At 33.3% G+C, this 23,662-nt stretch overlaps 1 protein-coding gene across 15 annotated transcripts in view; it reads left to right on the top strand.

Annotated features, from left to right (window-relative positions):
* MEF2A (myocyte enhancer factor 2A) overlaps positions 1-23,662 on the top strand; it is a 243,666-nt gene that overhangs the window by 219,026 nt on the left and 978 nt on the right. For 10 of the 15 annotated variants that reach the window (XM_051981008.1, XM_051981011.1, XM_051981010.1 and 7 more), the window contains 4 exons: positions 10,301-10,488; positions 12,471-12,494; positions 16,455-16,581; positions 21,993-22,119. In XM_051981008.1, coding sequence (XP_051836968.1) covers positions 10,301-10,488; positions 12,471-12,494; positions 16,455-16,581; positions 21,993-22,119 — 466 coding nt within the window. The remainder of the gene's footprint in view (positions 1-10,300; positions 10,489-12,470; positions 12,495-16,454; positions 16,582-21,992; positions 22,120-23,662) is intronic. The other 5 variants (XM_051981021.1, XM_051981015.1, XM_051981017.1 and 2 more) reach the window with 1 other exon arrangement.

Genomic DNA, 23,662 nt, shown 5'->3' with positions numbered 1-23,662 from the left:
AACTTTGCTAAGCCTGTTAATTGTTTCCAGTAGGTTTTTGGATGATTTGGTAGGATTCTCTACATATATCATCATATCATCACAAAGAGTAATAGTTTTATTTCCTCATTCCCTATTCTAACTCCTTTAATTTCTTTTTCTTTTCTTATTGCTAAAACCAACATTTCTAGTACAGTGTTGAATAATAGTGGTGATAATGAGCATCCTTGTTTTACCCCTGATCCCTTTGGGAATGAATCCAGTTTCTCTCCATTATAAATCATGCTTGCTGTTGGTTTTAGATAGATACTGCTTATTATTTTAAGGAAAGCTCCCTTTATCCCCATGCTCTTTAGTGTTTTTTCATAGGGATGGGTACTATATTTTGTCAAAAGCTTTTTCTGCATCTATTGGGCTTATCATATGATTTTTGTTGGTTTTGCTATTTTTATAGTCGATTATGACAATTTCCTGCTATTGAACCAGCCTGCATTCCTGGTATAAATCCCACTTGGTCATAGTGTATTATCCTGCTGATAAGTTGTTGTAATCTCTTTGCTAATATTTTATTTAAAATTTTTGCATCAATGTTCATTAGAGAGATTGATCTGTAATTTTCTTTCTCTGTTTTGGCTCTTCCTGGTTTAGGTATTAATATTTGTATCATGAAAGAAATTTGGCAAGCCTCCTTCTTTACCTATTTTTTCAAATAGTTTACATATTAAAATTAATTGCTCTTTAAATGTTTGGTAGAATTCCCTTGTGAATCCATCTAGCCCTAAAGATCTTTTTTTAGGGAATTCATTGATGGCTTGTCAAATTCATTTTCGAAACTGAGACTATTTAAGTAATTTATTTTCTTTCTGTTAATTTGTGCCATTTATAGTTTTATAAATATTCACCCATTTCAGTTAGATTGCCATACTTGCTGGCAATTAGCCAAAATACCTCCTAATTATTGCTTTAATTTCTTTTTCATTGGGAGTAAGTTTACCCTTTTCATTTTTGATACTGGTAATTTCTTTTTTTCTTTTTTTTTTCCTAATCAAATTTACCAAATGCTTATCTATGTTGTTGTTTTTTTTCTTCAAACCAACTCTTAGTTTTATTAATTGGGTCAATAGTTTTCTTAGTTTCAATTTTACTAATCTCTCCTTGGACTATCTAATTTGGCATTTAATTCAGGGTTTTTAATTTGTTCTTTTCCTAGCTTTTTAAAGTTACATTCAATTCATTGATCTCCTTTTTTCTCTATTTTATTCATGTAACTATTTAGAAATATAAAATTTGCCCTAATAACTGCTTTAGCTGTATCTCATAGGTTTTGGTATATTGCCTCATTATTATCATTCTCTTAAATAAAATTACTGACTGTTTCTCTGTTTTGTTTGACCCAGTCAATATTTAGAATTAAATCATTTAATTTCCAATTGGTTTTTAATTTATCTTTCCTTGACCTTTTATTGAATATAATTTTTATTGCATCATGATCTGAAAAGAAAGCACTAACTATTTTTGACTTTCTGCATATGATGATGAGGTTTTTATGCCCTCATACATGGTCAGTTTTTGTATAGGTGCTAAGTATTGCTGAGAAAAAAAAATGGTCTATTCCTTTCTGTCCCCATTTAATTTTCTACAGAGATCTATCATATCTAATTTTTCTAGGATTCTATTAGCCTGCCTAATTTCTTTCTAGTTTATTTTGTGGTTAGATTTGTCTGACTCTGAAATAGGAAGGTTGAGGTCCCCCACTAAGATAGTTTTGATATTTTTTCCTGTAACTGGCTTGATATCCTTCTTCTTCTTTTTTTTTTTATTAACTTTTTTTAATAACTTTTTATTGACAGAACCCATGCCAGGGTAATTTTTTACAGCATTATCCCTTGCACTCACTTCTGTTCCGTTTTTTCACCTCCCTCCGTCCACCCCCTTCCCCAGATGGTGAGCAATCCTTTACATATTAAATAGGTTACAGTATATCCTAGATACAATATATGTGTGCAGAACCGAACAGTTCTCTTGTTACACAGGGAGAATTGGATTCAGAAGGTAGAAATAACTCGGGAAGAAAAACAAAAATGCAAGCAGTTTATATTCATTTCCCAGTATTCTTTCTTTGGGTGTAGCTGCTTCTGTCCATCCTTGATCAATTGAAACTGAATTAGATCTCTTTATCTGTAATGACAGCATATTTAAAATCAGCCGGAGTCAGGAATTCAGGTTAAGGGAAAAATCTTCAATCTTTATTGAAGTGAAGAGGTTAATAAGGATTGTGATAGCAAATATAGGCAAGAAAGATTGCGATAGCAATATGGGTAACAGAGGGGGAATCTGAGCTTCAATGGCAAAAGCAAGCAGTCTCTCCTCCCCTTCCTTTTCCACTCCCCTGTCTCCACCCACCAAAATCGTCATTTCCTATACAACACATCAGGACTTGCACAAAGAGTGGGCGGGGGCCATTCTTTCTCCAAGCTTATATATTAATAGAGTATGGTCCAATTACTATTTAGCCTCATGTGCTTGGGACCTCAGTGCATCATCTCAAGCCTCAGCCCATTACATTTATCGAAGAGATCCACTTCCATCAGAATACATCCTCAAACAGTATCGTTATTGAGGTATATAATGATCTCCTGGTTCTGCTCATTTCACTTAGCATCAGTTCATGTAAGTCTCGCCAGTCCTGTCTGTGTTCATCCTGCTGGTAATTCCTTACAGAACAATAATATTCCATAACATCCATATACCACAATTTACCCAACCATTCTCCAATTGATGGGCATCCATTTTCCAGCTTCTAGACACTACAAACAGGGCTGCCACAAACATTTTGGCACATACAGATCCCTTTCCCTTTAGTATCTTTTTGGGGTATAAGCCCAGTAGAAACACTGCTGGATCAAAGGGTATACACAGTTTGATAACTTTTTGAGCATAATTCCAAATTGCTCTCCAGAATGGCTGGATGTGTTCCACCAACAATGTGCTTGGGACCTCAGTGCATCATCTCAAGCCTCAGCCCATTACATCTCCCACCAACAATGTATCAGTGTCCCTGCTTTCCCACATCCCCTCCAACATTCTGCATTATCTTTCCCTGTCATTCTAGCCAGTCTGACAGGTATGTAGTGGTATCTCAGAGTTGTCTTAATTTGCATTTCTCTGATTAATAATGATTTGGAGCGTATTTTCATATGTCTATAAATAATTTAATTTCTTCATCTGAGAATTGTCTGTTCATATTCTTTGACCATTTATGGCTTGATATCTTCTTTAAGGATTTGGATGCTCTACTACTTGGTGCATACACATTTAGTATCAATATTATTTTATTGTTTATGGTATCCCTTAATAAGATATTGTTTCCTTCCTTATCTCTTTTATTTAGATCTATTTTAACTTTTGCTTTATATGAGATCAGAATTACTACCTCTTCCTTTTTTTTTTCAGCTTAATCATAATTTATTCTGCTCCAACCTGTATGTTTCTCTTTTTTCATATGCGTTTCTTGTAAACAACGTGTTGTAGGATTCTGTTTTTTCATCCATTCTGCTATTTGCTTTTGTTTTATGGGAGAGATCATCCCATTTACATTCAAAGTTATGATGACTAGCTTTGTATTTCCCTCCATCCTATTTTCTCCTCTGTATATACTTTTGTTCTCTTTCCACTCTGTACTTCCTTAGTATTGTTTTGTTCTTAATCCACTCTGCCCTGTACCTGCCCTAATTTTTAGCACCCTCCTCCCCTCTCTTACCCTTTTCACATAGTGTTTCTGCCCTTTCTTCTATCCCTTCTCTCCCTTTTCTTTTCCCTTTCTCCTCCTATTTCTTTATAGGGTAAGATAAAATTCTGTACCCAACTGAATGATTAAGTTATTCCCTCTTTGAGCCAAAACTGAGATTAAGCTTCAGACAGTGCTCCTCTTCCTCCCTTCTTCCCCTATATTATAATAGTTCTTTTGTGCCTTTTCTATGTGATCTAATTTGTCCATTATAACTCCTTTTTCCTCTTCTCCCAGTACAATCCTTTTTCCACCCTTTAAGGTCTTTTTCTTTGATATCACATCAGAGCCCACCCCTCTGTTCATGTGATGCCCCCCTCCCAATTGCCCCAATAACAGATACAGTTCTCAAGAATTATAGATACCATTCTCCCACCTGGGCATGTAAACAGTTTTAACGTTTAAATTATATGTGTGTATGTATATATATATAATTCCTCCCCCCAGTTTACCTTTCTATGCTTCTCTCGAGTTCTGTGTTTGAAGATCAAATATTCTGTTTAGTTCTAGTTTTTGCAGTAGAAAGGACTGGCTTTCTCTTACTTCATTGTAGATCTGTCTCCTCCCATGAAAGATGATGCTGAGTCTTGCTCAGCAGTTAATTCTGAATTGTAACCCCATGTCCTTTGCCTTCCAGAATATGGTATTCTAGGCCCTCGGATCTTAATTGCTGCCAGATCCTGGGTAATCCTAACTATTGCTCCTCAATATTTGAATTGCTTTGCTGGCAGCTTGCAGTATTTTTTTCTTGAGATTATAGTCTGGAGTTTTGCAACAATGTTTTGGGGGGTTTTCCTTGTGGGTTCTCTTTCTGGAGGTGATCAGTGTATTCTTTCAATGACTATTTCCTCTTCTGGTGCTAGTATATCGGGACAGTTTTTCTTCATGATCTTTTGAAGAATGCTGTTCAGATAATTTTTTTTATCATGACCTTTAGATAGACTAATAATTTTTAAATTCTCCCTCCTAGATATGTTTTCCAAGTCAGTTGTTTTTCCAAGAGGTAGTTTACATTGCTTTCCATTTTTCCATTCTTTTTATTTTGTTTGACTGATGCATCGTGTCTCATAGAGTCATTAGCTTCCATTTGCTCCACTCTAGTCTTTAATATTCAATTTTCTTCAGTTAGCTTTTGTATCTCTTTTCCCATTTGATTACTTCTGCTTTTCAAGTTATTGTTTTCTTCAGTGGATTTTTTTATTTTTGCATTTGGCCTATTGTATTTTTTAAGCAATTGCCTTCCTCTTTTAAGCTGTTGACTCTCTTTTTGCATTCTTCTCATTTATTTTCTCTCTCTCTTTTTTTTTTCTTCTACCTTTCTTATTTGCCTTTTAAAATCTAATGAACACTTCCAAGAAGCCTCTTTAGGCTTGAGAACAATTCATATCACACTAAGATTTCCTCTGTGGACATTTTGTCCTTATCTGAGGTGGTGTTTTAATTTTTTCTGTCACCATAGTAGCTTTCTATGGTCAAGGTACTTTTCTGTTTCTTGCTCATTTTTTTCCTTTCTCCTTTCATATTTCCTCTTTTGTGAGTTTTACAATCAAACTCTGCTCCTGAGGTAAAGGAAGCACTGTCTCAAGCTTCTTATGCAGCTCTGATCCTTGCTTTGAGTACAGGAATCTTTGTGTGTTTGACTGTTTTTGCTCAAGGCAGAGGGTAGCTTTACCTGTTCTTTCCAGAAAACAAACTGGTTTCCCAGAATTTGTCTTCTGAGCTGGTACTGGAGGCTATCCCATTGGTCTTCTCCACTACTGAGCCAGGACCTACAGTCTTAGTTACTGATCTGCTATGTTTAAGACCTTCTTTACTGGCTTTCCCAGACTTTGTCTGAACTGGGCTGTACACCTTTTCACCCTTTTCTTGAAGTCCAATCTTATCTTGAGCTAGAAAGTGGTTTCGTTCCATCAGATTCTGTTCAAAGGCTTGGTTTCATGTGGTTTTTGAGGGAAACTGGGAGAGCTTGAGCAGCTTTCTGGCCTTACTCCACCACCTTGGCTCCATTCCCTCCTTTTCTACAACAAAAAGTGGTACAATAAATATTTTTGTAGATATGCATCCCCTTTTTTTCCTTCTTCTGTGGAAGAATAAAAAAGCAATTTCTCAAAAATATAAGGATCTGTGTATAAATTTCAGTTTTAATACTTAGTGGCTAAGTCACTTAGCATCTTAATATTTTAAGCCAGTGATATCAAACTCAAATTAAACCAGATCCCTGATGGCCATATATTGATTTAAAATCATAAACCTAACATTAATGGTATATTGTATTTTGATTTATTTTGTTAAAATTTTCCCAGTTACATTTTAATCTAATGGAGTCCTCCGCCTCTGCTCTAGGCAACTCCCTAACACTCTAGATCACAGATAAAATGCTAACCTGCTTTGGTACAAGGCATTTTCTCACACCAAGGAAATCACAGATCCAATCTCTATCTCTGTCTTGGCAGCCATCCATCCCATTCCAGGTTCAATTGGCCTATAGAGTAAGGATAAATAGTGTTTGCATAAGAATGTATATAGATGTAGTAATGAAGCATGTTTCTTGGAAAATGCATGTTTTTAGAGTTGAAAAATTCTTCTGAAATATTTACAGAAAGTAGTATATGGGCAAGTCTTAAAATTGAGCTTTTCAAAAAAGATCTTTCATATTATTAATGTTTACATGGTTTATTTTCACACTAAATCTCATAGTCTATTTCTTTGTTATCATGTAATTGTTTAATGTCTATATTCAGGGTATTCCAGAAGTCATAGTGCAGTTAAACAGCACTAAGATTTTTTGAAACACTGTATACTATCTGAACTAGGCTATAAGCCTATTGCCCTACACACCTACACACACACACACACACACACACACACACACACACACACACACAAAGTTATACATATAAATGGCCCAATACAATGTGAACATCCATGTGAAAGAAAATTGCAACCATATTTCTATGTAGTTGAGATGGTATGAGTAATAGAAATTACTGTTTTTTTGTTTCGTTTCTGTTAAAAAAAAAAAATACAAGGCGAACATAAGCAGTGAGAAAAAGCAGGATTGTAAATAATAGCGCTTAGTGGACTTGATACATAGAAAAATAGGTCAGGGCAGGCCAGGAAGAGGAGAAAGAGAACAAGCATTTATTAATCATCTGCTCTGGGCCAGGCAGTGTGAATAGCACTTTACAAATACTATTTCATATGATCCTCACAACAACCTATGATGCTATTGTTATCCCTGTTTTACAGAAGAGGAAACTGAAATAGGCAGAGTTTAATTTAACCAGTATTCCATAGCTGAGTTGTGATTTGAATTTAAATTTTACTAACTTGGCACTGTACTCTATCTACATGCCACCTATCTGCCTAGAAATAATACAAATTCTCTCTACAGTGAGTGATAGGAGAAATTCTGGACAAATGAGCCAGGCTTTTATAAGAATTGAGCTAGGTATCTTTCAGGAAAGAGTCTTAAGCATGAGAGAACAGTGAGAGAACACTTAGCTGCCATTGCTAAATTTTGGTTGCCAGGATCAGATAAACTGTATTCCAATATATTGAAAAATTGTGGTTTCCAAGGAGTATCATTTTTTTTTTTTAAATAATGATGAATAGTATACCATGGAGCAATTTGCAACTATGCCCAAAGGGCTGAAAATCATTCATACCCTTTGACCCAGGGATATCACTTATAGTTCTGTATCCCAAATAAATAAAAAGCAAAAAGAAAAATGATTTATATGTGTACAAAAAATATTTATAGGATCTCTTTTCTGGTGGTGAAGAATTGGAAATTGAAGGGATGCCCATTGGTTGGAAAATGGCTGAACGAGTTGAGTTGATGTAATGAAATATTATTGTGTTGTAAGAAATGATGAGCAGGAAAACTGTGAAAAGATTTACATGAATTGATGCAAAGTAAAATAAGCAGAGCTAGGAGAACATTGTACACCCCAACAGTGATATTGTACAATGAAGAACTGTGAATAACTAAGCTGTTCTCAGCAATACAATGATACAAGACAATCCCAAATGACTTGTGATGAAAAATGCTATCCATCCCCAGAGAAGGAACTCATGGAGTATGAAGAAGCATACTTATTTTTACTTTATTTTTATTGAGAGGGAGAGGAAGTTAGGTCTGTTTTTTTCTCATAAAATAATTAAGATGGAAATATGTTTTGCATGAGTACATATGTATAACCTGTATCAAATTTCTTGCCTTTTCAGTGAGGAAGGAGAGAATTTGGAACTCAAAAATGTTAACAGTGAATGTTACAAAATAAAATAATAAATTTCAAAAAATTATGATGAGTAGGAAATGGACAGACAAAATTTATTTAAATAAATTATTTAAATTATGGAACAGTGAGAGTCTTATTATGATATTTATTATGTGTATATTATGATATGATAATATTATGATATTATGATAGGATTTTAGAGATTTGAAATATGGGAGGCTGTTGTGGAAAGATTTGTCTCGTTTTACTTTTTCCAATGACTGACTTAGAACAAATGAATTAAAGTTGTAGAAAAGTGGGTTTTAACTAGTTAAAGGAAAACCTTCCCATTAGGAAGTACTGTATAAAATAAGAAAAAGATTGTGGAGGAATGAGCTTCTCTCACTGGAAATCAGGCAAAGGAATTGATTGTAGGATCTACCTACAATACCTACATGAGAAGTCATCTAGAACAATCCTTTGTAAACTAGGTATAGATCAGGATTTCTTTATCATGAGGTGCATGGACAAATTTCAGAAGGGTCTCTATTTCACTACAATGACTTCCTATGTATTTTATTTTGGACATTGAAAATATCCTGAGAAGTGATCCACAGACTTTATCAAACTGTCAGAGAGATTCATGGCCAAAAAAAGGTTAAGAATGCTTTATCTAGAAAAATAAAAGGGGTTGTACACAAAGTTACAAAGTAACAAGTGGCAAACATGTTCACTGGGTTGTGGCTGGGCTTAAAATTTTGTAAAAGAATTATTTTAGACTGACTTCACTGAAGATAAAAGCCCCTTTTAAATACATTGATCTTTTGACTAAACAAGGCTGTTTTCTGTTTATTAAGGATTCTAGAGAGGATTCTAAAATGATAAAATTATCGTGGATTTATACTCTATGTGTTTTGTGGTTTCTTTAAATTCTCATCCTTTGCTTCTCTAAGATGGTCTTGCAGATTTTAGCGTTCAGGGTGTGTAATATTCTCTTTAAAATGTAATGTTCTCTTGTTAGGGTTTTCTTGGGGTTCTCTGGGATCAGCCTTCGTTTCAGTTTAGTAATCACCACAAGTAAAGTCCAAATCTTTATTGTCTCTTTCTAAGTCTTGTCTCCTTTCCTCCGGCCTGGTTAGCTTTCTTATAGTCCAGATCCTTTATTATCTCCTTCCTGAGGCTGGGCAGCTTTCTGGAGAGCCTTTCAGTCTGGCCTTGGTTCCGAGAGCTTGAGCTCCCAAATACCTTCTCTGGTTTCTGAATTTCCTCCCAAATACCTTCTCTGGTTTCTGAATTTCCCTGACTAAATCTTGGCTGAGGCTCCTAGCTTATATATACTCTCTTAAATGTGTGAATCTTGTAGAATTATAGTAAGTACTAAGTACATGTACTGAACTAGAGAACTGTTAAGCACCATGCTAAATTAGATAACTATTGTCTCTATCAATTCCACCGACTTAGCACCTTGTTTCAAGTTCTGTCCCATAACAAGGGTGGAACCAGTGAGCAAAATAGGATCTTTTTTACCAGAATCACAGTAGTGATTGTGGCTCTCTTTTTTTCCTTTCTATGATAATAGTGAATACTATTATTTTCAACTAGTCTTGGAACTTCTGAAAATCTTGAAGTTTTTGGATCTATCTTTTCAATACAAGAAAAAATTTCACTCATAAATGAAATGCTTCTGCCATTTGTTTTGTTTTGTTTTGAAGCTTTTTAGTTTAACCTCAGGTTCCAGAGCTTCCCTTTCTTCTTCTTCTTCTGCGATATCTGCAGCTAGCAGCTCAATCAGATCTTTGTTCAGTATCCTAATTCACATTTCTTTCAGAATTCTTTACATAAAATAAAATTTATGTAATGTGAATTTCTATAAAATAAAAATAGTATTTTACCCTATACACTGTTATGAATGAATATCAGTTAAGAACACAAATGAAATACACTGTAACTATTTTCATTATTTGATAAAAAGAAATATTGTCTATTAGTACCCTTCAAAGAGATTTTTAATGCTGAAGAATCTCAGATCTAAACTCATTCACCCCTTTAGAACTTTTCCAAGATTTTGAGCCTCACTATGATAAATTTTGTTCAGTACATACTATATAAAACTGTTTTGTGATACTAGGTGATAACAAGTCTTAAGTAAACATAAACATATTAAAGTTACAAGAGCTCTTTTTTCTTTTTAAAAATTCATTTTTAGTTCTTCTAAAAATCAAAATGTTTTTTCTTTTATGAATGGGTTTTTGTATATTTTCTATTTTAATATCTACTGCTTATTATAATGATTAATATTTTTATTTTCTAGGGAATGGCTTTGTAAACTCAAGAGCATCTCCAAATCTATTAGTATCTACTGGAGGGAGTAGTTTAGGCAAAGTAATGCCTACAAAATCTCCCCCTCCTCCTGGAGGTGGAAACCTTGGAATGAACAATCGAAAACCAGACCTTCGAGTAGTGATCCCCCCTTCTAGCAAGGGTATGATGCCTCCGTTGGTAAGTTTAACCATTCTTTAAAAAACATATATTTTACATAGATGAAATTATTTCACATGGTTCACAACTTTCTTTGGAGATAAAGTTACCCCTCCTACTTATTTAATGAAGTGTCGCTATAAGGAAAACATTTTCATACAAATCTTTTAAATTTAATACAGATTTATATAACTTTCATCAACAAGTTAAGCCAATAGGTTAGGCAGAATATAATTGAAGTAAAAATGGTTTGCCTCATAAAGAAGAAGAATAGGCAATAATCTTATTTGGCAATGATACAAAAAGTGCCAGCTAAACTTGTGAGAAATTTGTAGAGTAAACCACCAGATTGGTTTTTTTATTCTATACTTTTTCAGGTAATTGAAGAGTGCTTAAAAACTAGAATGAAGAGTATCTAGCACCTTCAGTGTTTTCTCTCATCTATAGACAGCTTAGTTATCACTGTGATGATTAGAAGAACTAAACTACACCTTCTTCTTTTCTTAGCCCAAGTTTCCATTATTTTTCAGGCCCTGATTTTATTTGTGGGGGGAAGGTAAATCCAGGAATGTACTCTCATAATTGATTTGACTTTTTGTAGTGGATGAAAATATGGTTATTAGGGGCAACTTAACACATTTTAAGATTATACCCTAATAATTTAATTTTTTTTTTTACCTTTATTACCTGACACCCTGTTTGCTCCTCCTGGCTAACTGAAAGAAGTGCTGGCCGATTTTAAAAAGCATATCCCATTAAAATGCTCTATATATTGAAATTAGTATCAGAGTAGTTTTAGCTGAGGGGTGGGGTGGGGAAACCTAGAAATAACTAACTCCTCCTTATTTTAAAAGTGGAAAAACTTCAAAGCAGAGAAATTAGTGATTTGCCTAGAGACTCATAGGCCAGGCTATTGTTAGCCATCACCAAAGGTAGCATTTAGAATTAGGTCTTCTAACTATATTCTGTGTTGAGGGAATTTGGCCCAAATAGTAAATTAAAATGCTAAGAAACAAATTTGAAGTAGAATTAAATATATCTGTGAGTGAAGCTATTTTAACCTGATGCAAAGTCCTTTTATAAAATGATATTTTGCAGAGTTAAATAATCGCCCATTTTGTTCATGTGAGAGGAAGTGTGGGGGAATGGATAGAGAACTTGCCTTAGAGCCAGAAAGACTTGTATTCAAATGTTGCTTTTGACAAGTACTATCTGTGTGAATTCTGATAAATCACTTAACCTCCTAAAAAAGAAGGCTCTAACCTACTTTGATAAAGGAAGTTTTCTCATCCTTGAGTTCCCTCTGTTTATGACATCATAGGTCAAGTCTTTATCTCTAACTTATCTTTTTTCATGGATATGAAAAAACAGAACAGTAATTATTTTTTAAGTCCAGACTTGTGATTTCATCCTTATGGGGGCAAGTGGAGATACTCCCACTGATACAGATCAGTAACTGATCTGTAAGTTAGTTTTAGTTTTCTGGAGAATAAGGTACAGGTAATATATATCAGAGGCAGCTTCCTTAAGCTGCTTTGATTATACTGGAATACTTTACAAACAGTAATTGATATAAACATTATATTATTCAATTAAAAAAGGAACCATTTTAGTACAGAGTAAAATAGCATTGATAGTTCCTTCACAAAATTAGCTAAACATTTTCATCTGTGCAAATAGTACTTAGGAAAAAAGAACAAATGTGTTCAATTGTACCCAATCTTTTAATTTAATTTTTTAGTATTCTTCCCATTTAATTTATGGCCTTGCTTGTTTTTACACACTTAAATTATTTTATATATACAAACTTATATACAAGTGAGAAACCTGTGATAGAATTATGTGGCACAGTCTTTGTGAATAAGTTTCAGGCATGTGTACAGTATATAGCAGGTTAAGTATGTAACATTGTTAAAACCTAAATGTGTTTTTTAAAAAAAATAATAGCATAGAGCAATGACAGTCTTAGTAACTCTGTTATCCCTCTTGTTTGCTGAGTACAGTCGGAGGAGGATGAATTGGAGTTGGTGAGTGTGGGTTTCTGCTTGATAAGATAAAAGGGGTTCAGAAAGTCCTTGTTTCTATCAAATATTTTAAATATAAACAGTGTTCCCTTTAGCAAATTTTTACATATTTTGGGGGAATTATTTAATAAAATATAGTCTTATAAATTAGATTCTGATATTTCTACTTTAAATCATTTTATGCAGTTTTATTTGCTAGAGGGAATATTGTAATAGAGCCTAAAAAACAGTAGCTGTCCATGAGCAGAAGACACTAAGGATTTTGCTTTAAAAAAAAAAAAAAACCAGAAAAACTGAAAGATACAGAATATCTTATATAGTTCCCCAAATTATTAAAATGTTTTTAGAAAGTGACTTCACTTTTAAAGTTCCTTAAATTGTAATACAAGGTCTTGTGTTGTTTCTTCTTGTTTCAAAAAGATTACATCATTTTTGGTGAGGTCACCTTTTCACAGAGCTGGAATTATTTCATCCTGTATGAGAAGATCAGAACCACAAGGGGGTTCCCTGCTTACTAAAAAGGATATATATGTTTATAAATAAATTCTTCTACATTTCCCCACTTTATTGGAAAATATTCTATTTTAAAAGGAACTACCTTTTTTCCCCTAACTGAGTGATTTTTTTTATTGGCTTTCATTATGGAAAAATAAATGTGATAAAAATAACTTGCAGTTGGTAAGAAATATTACTTGCCTGAAAAAAAAATAAATCTTTTCTCTGCTGCACAAGAAAGACTTTTTATCATTTAAATCCAAACCATCAATTTGTAGTTTGCTTAGTAATTCAAAAGGGAAAAGCTAATTTGTCATCAGCATGGACCTATTGCTGGTAAGAGGCTCAGATTGCATGAAAGCATGGGAGGAAAATGCAATGTTTGAGTTTCCACTTGATAGTTACATGCTTATGCATGCTGGTATTTTTTGCACAGTTCTTGTTCTTTCTAGATATATTTTTCTGCACATTATAGCAGTGCTTTGTCTTTAAAATAAAAAATCATCCCTCATTCACCTTTGTGGTTTCCTTTCTTATTCCCACTACAGTTTATGGTTTTCCTTCCATCTATTTGATACCAGATTATGATATATTACAGCCTTGCGCTTTCATTTTGGTTGCTATTAAATGATCTGCTTCAATTATATATGGTTTACAAATTAAAGTTTACACTTAATCGTAGTCTAATTCACTAAAAGATAATTTATTTTAAATTTGTGTGTATTGTTATTCCTTTTATTATATGACTTTCTTATACTATAGAAAATTTCAGATATCCTTTATTACTAACTTAGAAAAATGTTGCCCTCTAGTGGTTTTCAAAATTACTTACTTGTCAAGTAGTCATTATTAACCAGAAGTTTTGGTGAGTGCAATAATAAATAATACGTAGAACTCTTCCTTTAACTTGGGGTCTTGATTAAGTTGAGACTTGAATGAAAAACCGAAAAGATCTGCTTTATATAATATATTCTCCATATGTTCCATAATAATTAGCATCAAAGGTGTATTAGAGTATTTAAACAGTTCAAATGGAAAAAGTTGTTAAACTCCAAAGAATTACCTGAATCAAAAATGTTATAGAATAATTTAACAAATTGAGCATGTTGAGACAGAAATTCATACTTATATTGCTTTATTTTCTAATATTCTTTAAATTCGACATCTTTTTATAAATTGGAAAAAATTTCCAAGTATATAATGATTTTGTAGATTATGATAATCAAAATATATTATATTTAACTAAAAATATTGTACTTGCATAAAATTATAAAATTGTGAGGTCATCTTCAGAGCTACCAATGACATATTATTACACTTTGCAGTTATTTTAAAGCTTCAGAGAGTATAACCAGAACCTTTAATTCAATTCAATGTTATATACTAAACATCTGATTTGTGTAGGGCATAACAGATAGAGGGGCAGAAGTGAATAATAGCTCCTGACATTATCTATAGAAACTTGGATATTTTCCAAATGAGTAATATTTAAGAGTGGAATTACACTCACAGGTGGACTTATATTAAATTCTAAGAAAAGATGAGTAACTGCCCTGAAACCTACATCTGCATTCTTTTCTCATGGGGCTTCAGGATTTCTCTAGCAGCTTTGCAGTTTTATAAAATTCCCAACTTCTTTATGAACAGCAGAACATAGTCAGAAGACATAACTGTTTATCCTTTTATCTTCTGTAATTTTGGATCAGATTGTCACAAGGAATAATTTTCACATTGCTTTTCAAAATAACTTTTATGTTAAGATCCCATTTTATTGTCACAGAACTCTATTTGACAGGCAAAAAATTGATATTATCACTATTTTAACAGATAAGAAGAATGAAGCCCAGAGAGGCTGAACTGAGTCAAAATAATAGATTTCACGTCATCTGCTTCCTAATCCATTATTCTTTCCACTATGCCATAAATCTTTTCAATGTTCATCCAGCTTACAAAGAAGACAAAAACAATACCATAATTTTCCTTTGCAATATTAATATTCTATATCCTGGGCTTTTTGCACAGTAGCAGAAGCCCTATTAAATATAATGTAGAATTATCAGCAATTATAGTCTGCCCAATACTCATACATTCTGAAAATGGTGATGGGGAAAATTGAATCACTCTACAACTCTCTGAAAAGATTGTTAGTACTGATGAATTATAATTACTTGCATTATTATAGTCTTAGAGGCATAAATGTCAGTTGCCATTCTTTATTATCTTCATGTATAAAAATGTCTGGATTTAAAATCTAGCTATTTTTGCATTTGCAAGGGATGTGTTTCCCATTACTGATTTATTGTAAACAGAAAAAGATAGCCTAAATCACTGAAAAATAGATATGGGTTCCACAATATTATTATGTGGAAATAATATAATTGTTATGCTACTAGTTCTATTTTAAGGAAATAATCACATGAATATAGGCATTATTTGTTATGTAAATCATTAAACATAATTTCTTCTCTTCAGATCAAAAAAAGTAATGAAGTTCACTATAATAGTAAATATATTAGGTCAGTGTCTAAGTATTTTAATTAGTATAACCAATTTAATTTTGAGACAAAGTATAAATGTCATTGAACAAGAACTATAGAATTCAAATAAGACAGTTGAAGGGTATTTATTGAAAATTTAATATTGTGATTAAGAGGTGATGAAGTAGAAGACAATTTCTTGAGCCAATAATCTTAATATTGACAAAGAATGTATATATGAAACAGATACAAAACAAAATATAAAAATAATTTGATAAGAAGTTATCTTAAATTTTAATGCAAACTAAATTAAAATTGACTTTTCCTCATATAACATATAAAATTCAAATGTTTGTAGCTAATAAGCATTGTTCAATTTTGTGATTATGCGATTGATTCCCAAATGACTTACTCTCTATAGAAAGCATATTTAAAATATAAACATGTGTCCATTGAGGATATATTTCAGTAGTTGCAGTGTTATCAACTTTTTATTCTACTAGATATCACATACCTAGAAGTGTTATCATATGCAATAGACTCTCTTATATATAATGTTATCTCCATAATATTAATCAGGTTGCATCAAGAATATACATAGGTTTCCTAGGATCTCAGAGCTCTTATTTTACAGATAAAAAACAGGGGCCTCCCACCTCCTGCCAGAGAGCTTAAGGGACTTGCTTAAAGTCACTAAAAGTGAAGTAAAAAACATGGTATTTGAGCCCAACTCCAACTTAATTCCAGTCTAATGTCCATTCCCCTACATCACTTTAGTGGAAATATTTTCCCCTTAAAAATCAGCTAGATGAAACATTCTGGTGGTATTTTCTTTAGTAGTTACTTAAAAGTTTTCACATAATTCCTACTATGTGAAATAACATTTTCAACATATGAAAAGCATAAAAACTTTCATGTTTTAATTGAAACTATAGATTGTTCATTATTATATCTACATGATACAGCTTTCTTTGTTACTAATCACTTACAGAATTCCCAAAGGATAAGCAGTTCTCAATCTACTCAACCTCTTGCTACCCCAGTGGTATCTGTGACAACTCCAAGCTTGCCTCCACAGGGACTTGTGTATTCAGCCATGCCTACTGCTTACAACACTGGTAAGCCTTTCCTTGTCTGTTTTTTATACTGTAAATATTTTACAATTCTTTCTATTCAGTAGTCAGTAAGTGCTTTACAAAAGCTTATGAAATCATGAATATTGAAATTAAGAAGAGTATCAAAATATTTGAACTCATATTTGACTTTTAAGTAATTTATAGTAACTTTGTCTTTATTCTCCTAACCTCACTTGTCATTAGCCAGAACTTAGTAGGCCCTTAGTATATGTCTTGTTGATTGGTTGATTACCCACAACAAATAAACAAGCCGCCATTTCCTGTTATTAAAGGTCATTTCACATATTTTATATAAAAAGTAACATATACTTTAATCCTCTGTCTTTTCTTAGGTAGCCCTCCACTATTATGGTACCATTGTTAAGTTTTTAAATAATTCCATAGTTTTTTAATATTTAACCTACTTTAGAAAATAAATCCCCCCTATTCATACTCATATAGTTTTAAGATGTGGTCATCACAGCCATGTGGATTTTTTTTTTTTTTTTGCTTCTATATCCAGCAGTTTGATTGACTAGTATCTGAAAAATAAGATAAACACTGCACCTATCCTTTTCTCAGAACATTATACAAATATTGCTTTTGTGATTAAGGCAAAGTCAAAATTGTTAAATTAATTTTCATTAGCTTATCTTTAATTAAGATCCTCCCCCTTTATGTCATCTTGGCATAGAAGTAGCCCAGAGTTCTCAAATGCAGTGGTAGTTGAGCATATTATATCAGTAGAAGAAGCTTAAATTAAGGGCCCCAAAATAGAATAACATTTAGGTTAAAATGTTGGACAAGTTCAGAAAGTCCCATCATTAAAAGTTTAAAGTCAGTAATTCTCACCACTTAGGCATGGAAAGGGGTTCCTTTTATGTTGGAGCAAATACATGTTCCAGTGGAATTTCTGTATTTTGAAGCATGTTTTTAACTTTTTTTTCATTGTAATGTTATTTGCATAATTAATCTAAGTATACATTTTTAATACATGTGAAAATCTCAAGTAGTAATTTAACAGCTTTATAACAAGTTATCATACATAACATAGCAAGCGGTAACTTGAATACAACTAATTTTCATTTCATTTCATTTCAACTAATTTGCCTCTATTATTTGGTATACTTTTTTAATTTAGAGAAACTAAGGTTTTCTTTTAAGATTTCTGTCCAGGCCACCATCTTATGGTATGTTTTCTCAGATATACTGAAACTAACTGCTAAGCACTTGATGCTTCAGATGAAGAAAGATAATTAAAATTTATCTAGATTTTTATTAAGATATGTTATTAACTCTTGGTTAAAAAAAAAAAAAAGTAAGCATTTATTAAACCCCTGCTATGTACCACAAACTGTATTAAGTATTGGAGATGCAAAAAATAGTCCCTGCCCTCAGGGAACTCACATTCTAGTTAATTCAAGAAATTAACAAATATGTACAAACAAGTTCTATAAGTAAGGTAATTACCAGAGAGAAGGCATGCAAATTGAGAGAAATTGGCAATGACTTTCCATGAAAGGTGGGAAACAGAACTATGGAGAGAGAGCTTGTAGGATAGCTAGAGAAAATTCCCACAGATTATGTGATGAATTTTTCATAGAATGGCTCCTAAATCAAGGAGTTTTCAGAGGGCTGTAAGGTATAAGAAAACTGGAACAATTTGGAGATAGGAGGAAAAGATATAGATTATGATGGGCCATGTGAGGGATTTTGTATTTGATCATGGAGGAGATAAGGTAGACAGTAGGGTTTATTAAATATGGCAGTTACATAATTGGATCGAATTTTTAAAAAAAATCAACTTAGTAGCTGAATGGAGGTTAAAGTGGGGAAAGCCCTGAGGCAGGCAATTTGTTTTTGGTAGAATTGGTTGTCTCATTTGTTGTGTGAGTGAAGCTTTTAAAAAGGCTGGGAAGAGGAAAAAAAATAGAAAAAAATATTTGATATTTTTGATTTTTTTTTATTTTCAGTTCCTCATATCTATGGGCAAAAGGAAATATGCATGTATTTACATCTTAATGAAAAGTGGATAATCTAATTTAAATATATTCATAATATAAATATAGATATACATGCATGCATATTTATGTGTGTACATATATTTATACTTACATGTATATAATGTTAAAGTAGTTACTACCACAAAGGAACTCTGTCATTGAAAACATTCAACAATTCAACAATACATCACAATTCAACAAACAGCTGTTAAGTACCTACTGTAGTTAAGATAGGTTCTGGGACATGCAAAATAAAAAATGAAACAGCTCCTGCCTTCAAGAAACTTGGGAAGAAAGAGACCTAACTAAGTTTCAATTGATAAATGATGGACAAAAGCAGCTACACCCAAAGAACGAACACTGGGAAACGAATGTGAACTATCTGCATTTTTGTTTTTCTTCCTGGGTTATTTATACCTTCTGAATCCAATTCTCCCTATGCAACAAGAGAACTGTTCGGTTCTGCAAACATATATTGTATCTAGGATATACTGCAACATATCCAACATATAAAGGACTGCTTGCCATTTAGGGGAGGGGGTGGAAGGAGGGAGGGAAAAAAATCGGAACAGAAACAAGTGTCAATATAAAGTAATTATTAAATAAAAATTAAAAAAAAAAAAAAGAAACTTGGGAAGGAAGAAGGGAGTACCCCAAAAAAGACAAAGTACTTATGTCTTATACATAGCTAAGTAAATATAAGGTAATGTAAGGAAAGAGAAAACATTAACATCTGGTGGAAGGAATCAGGGAAGGCTTTAGAGAGATTTGGCCTCTTGAGCTGAATCTTAAAGAAATATAAGAATTCTCAAAGGCAGACTTGAGCAGGAAAGTACATTGTAGGCATGAGGAAAAGGCTTGTGAAAATTCACTGAGCTGCCCAGAACATGGGAAACAGATGGAATGTTGGATTTGGGGAACAACTTGTGGTGGAATGTAGAGTGTGTGAGGGGCAGTCATGTGAAATAAGACAGGAAAAGTGGATTGAAACCAAATTATGAAAGCCTTAAAAACCATTCTGAAGAATTTTTATTTCATCCTAGGGAAACTGAGTGCTCTGACATGTCCTTGGGTCTTCAGATTATTTTGACATTTATGGGAAGGAGTGAAGATGAGAGATTAGAAAAAAGAAGACCAATTAGGATGCTACTGATTGACTTGGGTTTAATCTTTTTCTAACCCTGCCCTCTCTACCTGCAAGGATTTAAAGAACATATATGTATACTAAAGAACATAAATGATGAATTAATACAAAAAAAACCTTTTAGAAAATACATCTGATTTAGATCCAATGAGTCAACTACATTTATTCATATCTTCTCTTATAGCTTTTCAATCTGTGAAATGAGTTGTTACAGTTGAAGGGTTTTTTATCTCATAATGGAGATAATTCTCTAATACTTTAGTAATCTATCTTAATTAAGACTGTGAGGTAGTGGTCAAAGGGCAAAGTGAGTTAGTTAAAGTTAGCCTTAGAATTTGGAAGACCTGAATTTGTGTTCTCTCTGACACATTCTTTTTAAATGACCTTGACCTCTCAAAGTCCCAGACAGCTCTCTGACAGGAAGTTCTAGAACAAGTGCCATTATGCTTTAGTAGAAGAAGTTCCTTACCTGGTACGCACCAGGTGGTTCCTTACCTGGTAAAAGTTAAGAGATAGTCAGAAATAGTGTGGCAGTAAAATTTTCATCAAGCCTTTGGCAACAGCCAACATTGTTAAACTCCTAAATGCCAGACATTATATGTGCTAAACACCGAAGTTTACAGAGAAAGTCAAGAGACAGTCCCTGCTCCAGAGGAGTTCGCACACTAATGGGGGAAAGAAACAAACAAGGCTATTGCATAATTGTAAGAAAGTGTTTGCCTGTTCACCCTAGAATGAAATGAAATAGAACAGATGATCTTAATGGTGAACTGATGGCAATTTTGAGTAAGAACTATATAAACAGCACTGAGACAAAATTCATACTAAACTCTCATACATTTAGCAGGTGTAGCTTTTTCCACAAGCATGAAGTTATTTTACAAAACCCCCTAAAACTTCTTTGGTTGAAGCATTCTACATCACATGTAAGACTATTAGTATTATAAATTTTCTTTTCTTTTCTTTTTTTAAATAATTTTTTAATTGACAGAACCCATGCCAGGGTAATTTTTTACAACATTATCCCTTGCACTCACTTCTGTTCCAATTTTTCCCCTTCCTCCCTCCACCCCCCTCCCCAGATGGCAAGCAGTTCTATACATCTTAGATATGGCACAATATATGCTAGATACAATATATGTGTGCAGAACCGAACAGTTCTCTTGTTACTTGTTGTCAGGGAGAATTGGATTCAGAAGGTGTAAATAACCCAGGAAGAAAAGCAAAAATGCAATTTACACTCATTTCCCAGTGTGCTTTCTTTGGGTGTAGCTGCTTCTGTCCATCATTGATGAGTTAGAACTGAGTTAGGTCTCTTTGTCAAAGAAATCCACTTCCATCAGAATACATCCTCATACAGTATTGTTGTTGAAGTATATAATGACCTCCTGGTTCTGCTCATTTCACTTAGCATCAGTTCATGTAAGTCTCTCCAAGCCTCTCTGTATTCATCCTGCTGGTCATTTCTTACAGAACAATAATATTCCATAACATTCATATACCACAATTTACCCAACCGTTCTCTCATTGATGGGCATCCATTCATTTTCCAATTTCTAGCCACTGTAAACAGGGCTACTACAAACATTTTGGCACATACAGGTCCCTTTCCCTTCTTTTGTATCTCTTTGGGGTATAAGCCCAGTAGTAGCACTGCTGGATCAAAGGGTATGCACAGTTTGATAACTTTTTGGGCATAATTCCAGATTGCTCTCCAGAATGGTTGGATTCATTCATAACTCCACCAACAATGGATCAGCGTCCCAGTTTTCCCGCATCCCCTCCAACAGTCATCATTATTTTTTCCTGTCATCTTAGCTAATCTGACAAATGTGTAGTGATATCTCAGAGTTGTCTTAATTTGCATTTCTCTGATCAATAGTGAAGTATTATAAATTTTCTAAATAGACTCAGCAAATAGGGACTACAAGTTTCACATTCACATAAATTTGTCTTTGTGCTACAAAAAATGTAGTCTTAAAAACCTTAATTCTACACAAGTCTTATATTTGCCTAAGTATGTTGTTTTTCCCCAGAAAGAATTAAACAAAAAATCTAAAGCCCCATAAAAGAAAAGTCCTTGAATTTTAATTTTATAATTATGTCAAAAATTTGTTGTTGTATTATGTTTTATTTCATCATCTTTGTCCCCAAGTAACTCTAAGGAGTTGTGATTTGAAAATACTTTATTTCACACAGACTTGTTCAGAGAATTTAGTATGTCCTTTATTTTCTGTATGAGGAAAATTTTTTCCCTTCTTTTTCAGATTACTCACTTACTAGTGCAGACCTGTCAGCCCTGCAGGGATTTAACTCCCCAGGAATGCTGTCTTTAGGACAAGTATCTGCCTGGCAACAGCACCATTTAGGACAAGCAGCCCTCAGTTCTCTTGTGTAAGTAATTACTAAACTGTGATTCTGTTATGGTATATTTATAGTGATATATTGGTTAAAATTTATGTTTCTAAGACTGCACAGCAAAATCAAATAAGAATTTTTAAAATTAGGACATTGATGTTTTCCATATCATTATATTTTTCACAATTTTGAAGTTCCCTATCTACTATAATAAGGTACATATGATGACCACTGAACTAGTATTCCTCTAAGAAATTTGAAGGACAAGTGATTTGTTGTTGTTGTTTGTTATGGAGACAAAATAAGTTGATTAAGGTTTCTCAAAAAAGTTTCTGGTGATAATAAGTCCTAGAATCCAGTTTTCCTGACTCTTAGACTAAGACTCTCCAGTTTAGATCATATTAAAATTTTTATGTGATTTTAACTTTTTCCCAATTTGTACTATGATGGTTCCTAGCGACCACTAGAAACAAAATTCACATTTGAAAGTTCTAAACTAACTCACATTAAGATTCATAAAAGGATCTACAATAACATAGGTAGTCTTAAATACAAAAATTGCTTTGAAGGAAAATAAGTTTCTTATACCAGATGCTTAAAAAAAAAGTCAGCATAAGGCAATCATTTTAATCTTTCTCCCTTGCTCTCTTCTTTCCATCCTCCTAGAGTTAATTAACCCACTGGAACTTTTGTTCCAAACCATTTTGCTCTATTGCTTCTTCCCTAACCAATTCCCTAACCAATCCAATTTTCATTTCTTTTCTGACCAGCTATATACTGTTTTCCTATTTCCTCTTGAGAGGAAAAGGGTGTCAGTTGATTTTACTCATGTTAACCTTCCTCACCTAAATGAAGGAATAGAAGAGATGCAAGTTCCCCAGACTGGTATATGTCTGCATACTCGCGCCAGATCTGGGAAGTGTACTAAGAAATTAAGATAACTGACAACCTTTCTTCTAACCTCTCTGACTCCTCAGAAGCTGAGTTTTCTAAACTATCATCTCATTAAGTCTTCCTCTTTATCTTATCTCCCTGACAAGGAGGAATTCGAGAAGAGCACAGGTGGAACCTCTGAGTATCAGGACAGTATCTTGTGACAGAGAAAGTCTGGGATGTGGGAGGGAAAATACAGGTTAAAGGAAAGAGAATCTTAAAAGGAACATGCAGTAGAGCCAAAAGGATGAAGCATGCAACTCCCCACCTGACAGAGGAGTTGTATCAATATGCAGAATCATACTTTTACAATAGTTTTATCTTTATTCTTTTCCTCCCCCACTCAAGGTAATCAAGGTTAAATGATTTGCCTAGGGTCACATAGCTAATAAGTGTCAAGTACCTGAAGTCAAATGGGAACTCAGGTTCTCTGCTCTATCCACTGCACCACCCTAGGGGAGGAGTGGGGGGGGGGGGGGAAAGGGGGGGGGGACTTTTTTTTTTTCTTTTTAATGGGAAGAGGGGAAAAATAAATTCTTGTTAACTGGAAATTATTCATTGATTCCAAAAATGTATAACATTCAAATGTTTTAAGAATTAATTTTAAGAATATATAAGCACTATTAAATGCTGAGATAATTTACCT

The sequence above is a fragment of the Antechinus flavipes genome, chromosome 2, assembly GCF_016432865.1.
Source record: "Antechinus flavipes isolate AdamAnt ecotype Samford, QLD, Australia chromosome 2, AdamAnt_v2, whole genome shotgun sequence".
NCBI classification, from domain to species: domain Eukaryota; kingdom Metazoa; phylum Chordata; class Mammalia; order Dasyuromorphia; family Dasyuridae; genus Antechinus; species Antechinus flavipes.
This window is presented reverse-complemented; position numbering and strand designations above follow the sequence as displayed.